Source organism: Plasmodium relictum (genome assembly GCF_900005765.1).
Source record: "Plasmodium relictum strain SGS1 genome assembly, contig: PRELSG_00_v1_238, whole genome shotgun sequence".
Lineage (NCBI taxonomy): Eukaryota > Apicomplexa > Aconoidasida > Haemosporida > Plasmodiidae > Plasmodium > Plasmodium relictum.
In genome coordinates, this window is record NW_021628430.1 from 1 (window position 1) to 6518 (window position 6518).

Consider the following 6518-nt stretch of genomic DNA (forward strand, 5'->3'; position numbering starts at 1 on the left):
ATTAATAAATCAGTATTGTAGTTAAATATTTCTCTGGGCATGAATCCTAACAATTTTCCATATATCTTTGAAAGAGAAACAATTGTTTTCTTCAAAGCATAAACAACTATTAACAAACAACACACAATTCATGTTAAATGATTATATGGAGTCAGCTATAGTAGATTCTCTTGTAGGAATAATGAAGTTTTGCAATTGTATTATTCTCTCATCGTTATCAGTAAACAGCAACCTGGATATTTTTATCTTTAATTATTGTGCATTGGTTATTTGATCATCCTTTGCTAAATTAGTTATTTTTTTTGGATATATTATGGGTAACAATAACTTAATTATCATGCATGTTTCCATTCTTTTTAACCTTTCCATATATACTAAATCTTCAAAATTTTCAAACCATTTTAAATATAAGACTCACTGAGATTTATTATCTCTTAAAATATTTCCAATTAAAGTTTTTTAATATCTTCTTTCATCTTAAACTTTGATAATTCAATGGAGTTCTATTTGCACTGGTTTGGAATTTCCTACCATTATCGCTAATTGATTTATTAATTGCCCTCTTAATGATTATATTAGAGTATTGATTTATTAATTGGCCGTTTAATGACTTTGCTAGAGTATTAAACAAACAAATTAATAAAGAGCATGTATAACTAAGTATACGTTTATATATATATATTCGTTTTTATTATATATATATATATTGTTTTCTTATGATGCATAATATTTAATTGAAGTTAAATTTTACTGCATCTTTTAATAAACCTATTAACAGTTATAAATGAGTTTTTATTTACAAAGAATTAATATCTTCTTTTAATTAAAAACATACAAATAATTTATAACAATTTATTAAGTCAAAATTTATGATATTCAATGTTATTTCAAAAATATACATTGAATAATACATAAACATTTCTCTTATCTCTTAAGTTTTTAATAAGTTAACATTTCTTTCTTTTAATTTTTATTTACACTAAAAATTAAAACATAACATAACATAACATTCATTCATAAAACTCTTCCCAAAAAAAAAAAAATATTAATATTTTTTTTTTTTTTTTTAATTACAATGATGTATATATATAAAAATAAACAAACAAAAAAAAATTTTATTTTTTTTTTTTTTATATAGGACTAGCGTCAGTGCATAGCTAACTTGTACGTATACAACTAGCAACTAGCTTAGCATGCTACAAAAGGTTAATAATACCTTTTATTAACCAAGTATTAAACAAACAAATTAATAAAGAGCATGTATAACTAAGTATACATTTATATATATATATATGAGTTTTTATATATATATAATTTTTTTTATGATACATAATATTTAATCTGAGTTAAATTTTACTGCATCTTTAATAAAACTATTAATTATAAAAACTTTAATTTATTCAATGTTATTTCGAAATATACATTGATTATAATAAAAACATTATAAGTTTTATCTTTTATTTTTATGAGTTAAAATTTATCTTTATTTCTTAAAAATTTCCTCACAAAAAAAAAAAATAATAATTTAAATTTTTTTTTTTTATTAGTGTCGATACATATTAGTTTGTACATATATGCACAGTAAACTAGTTTAGTGTACTACAAGAATTATAATATATGTTGTTAACCGGTCAGTGCATGGATAACTTGTATATACACGTACAGTAACCTAGCACAGTATACTGAAAAAGGTTAATAATAGCTTTTATTAACCAAATGCATAATATTTAACATGAGTTAAATTTTACTGCATCTTTTAATAGACTTGTTAATTGTTATAAATGAGTTTTTATTTACAAAGAATTACTTATTCTTTTAATTAAAAAGGTACAGACAAACTATAATAATTAATAAAGTAAAAACTTTATTTTATTCAATGTTATTTCAAAAATATACATTGAATATAACATAAATATAATTTTTTTATCTCTTAAGTTTTAATAAGTAAAAATTAATTCTTTATTTAATTCCAAAAACAAAACAAAGATCAACAAAAAAAAAAAATAAATTTAATTTATTTTTTTTTTTTTTAATTACAAAGATGTATATAAGTAAAAGTAAACAAACAAAAAAAAAAAAAATAACTTTATTTTTTTTTTTTTTTTTTAACTAGCATCAGTGCATGGCTAACTTGTACGTACACGAGTAGTAAGCTAGCTTAGTGTACTACAAAAAGATAATAACATATTTTATTAATCAAATATTCAATGTATATTTTTGAAATAACATTGAATAAATTATAGTTTTGACTTTATTAATTGTTATAATTTATTTATATGTTTTTAATTAAAAGAATAAATTGATTCTTTGTAAATAAAAACATATTTATAACAATTAATAGGTCTATTAAAAGATACAATAAAATTTAATTCAAATTAAATATTATGCACCATAAGAAAACATTATATATATATAATAAAAACGAATATATACATATATATAAAAGTATACTTAGTTATACATACTCTTTATTAATTTGTTTGTTTAATATTCTAGCAAAACCATTAAGCGGACAATTAATAAATCAATACTCTAGCAAAGTTATTAAGCAGCCAATTAATAAATCAATAATATAATATATTTGTTATCTTTGATCGAAAATCAATTACAGTAAATGATGACATTTTAACTCTTTTTATCACTAACTATTCATCCATTAATTCCTTTAAAATAAATTATAATCACTATCTCTCTCTCTCTTTCTATATATATATTATATAAATAATAAAAAAAATCACTTTCCCGAAAAAAAAGATTCATTCAAAGAAAAAAATAATGTTATTTCAGAGAATTAACAAACTTTTGGTTCAATTATATTTCATCATGTTGATTACTTAGAAAGGTTGTTATTACTACTTTTTGATCAAGTCGTATACTAAGAAAAAAAAATTTTTTTGAACTGATTTTTTTTTTTCGTATCATTATAATTGATAACTATTTTTTGAAAAAAATTAATGATTAATTGATGATAAATGATATTTTTATTACTGAAAGAAATAAATTTTGATAAAAGATAACATTAATATTATATATATTGTTAATATATATCGGTTACTTATGCTTTACTAAAAATTAGTGCACATTTTTTTTAAACTAAATGAACATCTTATAAATTAGTTATATTATATTGTATATACTAAGATAAAATATTTTTATTTAGAGGATTGAAAATATCAAATGAAATAAGCTATTTATACTATGTATAGTTATTATATAAATATTATTTATTTGTTATAAGAAGTATTTTTACTGTGAATGAAGTTAGCAAAGGTCACTTTCATTCTATTTATTAATTTATTTGCTGAATATTCAAGAAAAAACATTAAAAAACCAATTATTAAATCAATGTACAATAACCTTTTTAGTTATTAAAATATTACTTTAAGTCTCTAACATACATTGTTAATTCTTTTTTGTTCTTGGCTTTGCCTAGATATAAAAAATATTAATAAAACCTATTGTAAATCATTGGTGAAGCAATATAAAAAATAATTTTAATTCTATTAGGAAGTATTTCTTTATTTAAAAAGGAATAATATATAATACAAATAAAATTGAAAGTTCCAGATATTTGTAGGTTTCTTTAACAACTTTATTATTATACACATTTTAGTGATTTTTTAGTATAAGGGAAAATTAATTATTTATTTAAATAAAAAATAAATTAAAAATATAAAGGAACCAAAAAAGAAAAAAAATTTTAAGATTAGAACAAAAATTAAGCATTTAACTTATTTGGAAAGTATCATGCTTATAAATTATCTCTTTACTTTTTTTAAAAAATTTTATATCATTTTTTTTTTTTTCGTTTATAAGAAGATTTATTCTAAATCTATTTTTTAATGAATTATTTAGTATAAAAAAAAAAAACATAATAATATAATATTTGTATGATTGTGAATATTTTTACAATAAGATTTAAATAAGAATATACATTTAGAATGAAAAATTTAAATAAATAATAAAATTTTTTTGTTATATTTTCTGTATATTATAATTCAAATTTACTTAAAAATAAATCTTAAACTCATTAAATATAAGAAAAAACATAATATTTATACATACAAATTTACATATTGATCCACTGAATTGCTGCTGCTAATCATATGAGGTTAGCTTGGGATTTGATGAATCCTGAAGCTGTCTACAATTAATTCATAAATTGACCGTTTTAATACTTTCAAAGTGCTTTAAACAATCAAATTGATAAAGATCATTAGAAAAAAGTTCCTTTAATATTATTTATAATAAAATTACTTTATTATAAGTAATTATCTTCTGTTTAAATACTTATTAATATAATATAAAATAAATAAATACTTTTTATTTAATTTTATCTATAAAGTCCTTCCTTAATGATTTTTTATTATAATTATTTTGATCTACTCATAAATATTATTTATTAATCTGCAAAAATATGTAAATTTAAATAAAAAAAAACTCATAAAAAATAAATTCTTTTTCAAAACAAAAATAAAATTTTTTTTTATAAAAATTGTTACACTTTTTACTAGTTTTTTCTTTCTATTCTTATAACATATATTTCTACGAAATACATATATGTACAGATGTATTTTTCTATATATCTATCTATGTTCCTCGTATAAAATTTCAAAGATGGATATATTTAAGAATACTTTATTTACAATATCAAAGTAATAATAATTAAAATATATAACAAAAAAAAAAAAAAAAACTAAAATGATAAAATACTAAAAAACTTACCATAAGCAACATTCTACAAAAAAAATTATTTATATTTATACACAAAAAAAATAAATAAAGACATATATTCATGAAACAAATTTATAGGTCATTAATATTTTCATTTTTATTTTCATTTATTTCATTTATATACATATATATATGCATATTTATTTCTTAAATTATCTTCTCCATCTTCAACTTCTTTCTCTTCTTATTTCCCTTTTTATAATAGGTAGAACTAGAAATTTCTTTATTATTATGTTCTACAATATTGTTTTTTTCAGAATTATCTTTATTATAATACTTTACACTTTCCTTACCTACTTTAGCATTGCTTTTTTGTCTTTTGTTTTTATGTCTATTTAATTCTTAAATTTAGTCGTAATTCTTTAAAAAAAAATTTAATTTTTTTACCATTATTTGATTTTATTTTTTTCTTATTTTCAAAGTTTTTATCTTCTTTTTGTTATTCTTTTTTTTTTCATCAACTTTAATAATTTTTTTCTTGTGTTCATCCCAATCCTTTAAAGAGTTCATATAAAATATATCCCATTTTTTTAACATATTTTCACAAAAGAGTTTGAATGAACTTCTCTTTCCTATAATAAAATGATTAAATTCAATGAAATTATAATTTTTATCCTTAAAAATTGTGTAATCATTTTTATCTTTTTGTTCTTCTCTTAGTATATCTTTGTTCATTATATCTTTCCAAATACTCCATTTTTCCATGTCCCAATTAAAATGTATATTATGCTTTATACATGTCTTTTTCCATTTCCAGAATAAATTCTTACTCATATTATACAAATTCTTTCTTCTTTCATCACATTCCTTTTCCCAGAGTTTATCTAGATTTATATAAGACGTTTTACTTTTAGGATTATTTATTTCTTTTTGTTCAAATTCTGGAAAAGTTCTTAGATGAACTTTACTGCGTTTTAATTCTAAGGGTGATTCAATTCTTGATTCTGAAACATACTAAAGTTTAATTCAAAAATGAAATGTTTAATATATTCTTTTCAATTAATAGAATTTTAATTGAAATAAATATCATAAAAGTAAAAGAAAAATATATATTTCTAAATGTAAATTTCACATTACTTGTAACAAAAAATATAAAAGCACCAGCAATAGCATTCTAAAGATTAAAAAAAAAGTAGAATTTATATAATTTTTTTTTGTATTCCTTGTTTTTAATTCCCCAGTGAATAAACAACGCAATTTTTTGTAATCGTGTTACCACAGCATAAAGAACATTTAAATAAATAACTTTTTGGTATACTATACACTATGACGTATAAATGCTATATTATTAAGATCATTACAATTCTTAAATAAATCCTTAGTTTTTTCTAAATTTAATTTTCTCTCTTGTATATATTTTTATTTATTATAACCATTTCATACCTAAAAGAAAAATAATGTCATTTAAAAATAAAATATCAACAGAACCCAAAAAAGAAAAAATAATTTCATAAAATTTGCAAATAAGTTTTAATTAAATTACCCAAAAAAAATTCAAACAATACAATTAAATGGATAGATAAAAGTGTAAGCCTTAAATGTTGAACTTTAATAAGGTGGCATTTTATAAATAATTTATTTTAAGAAAACTTTAATATTAAATGAATTATATTTTTTTAGTTAATCCAATATTTTTACATATATATTGGTATTTTTTTCATATATCATTTAGCTTTTTTTTTTTTTTTTGATTAATAAAATGTTATGAGCTAGCTATTTATATATTTTTAATTATTTTTTAGTAACATTTATTTGTATAAAAAAAAAGGTAAAGTTCGTTTTAA

At 18.8% G+C, this 6518-nt stretch overlaps 1 protein-coding gene across 1 annotated transcript; it reads right to left on the reverse strand.

Annotated features, from left to right (window-relative positions):
• Positions 1-5133: 5133 nt before the first annotated feature.
• PRELSG_0021200 (Plasmodium exported protein, unknown function) lies at positions 5134-6110 on the reverse strand (the record flags this gene model as incomplete). Its single annotated transcript, XM_028679804.1, has 4 exons — positions 5134-5678; positions 5812-5848; positions 5951-5998; positions 6108-6110. 4 exons carry the CDS (start codon positions 6108-6110, stop codon positions 5134-5136), a joined length of 633 nt encoding a protein of 210 aa, XP_028531075.1.
• Between the last annotated feature and the right edge of the window lie 408 nt (positions 6111-6518).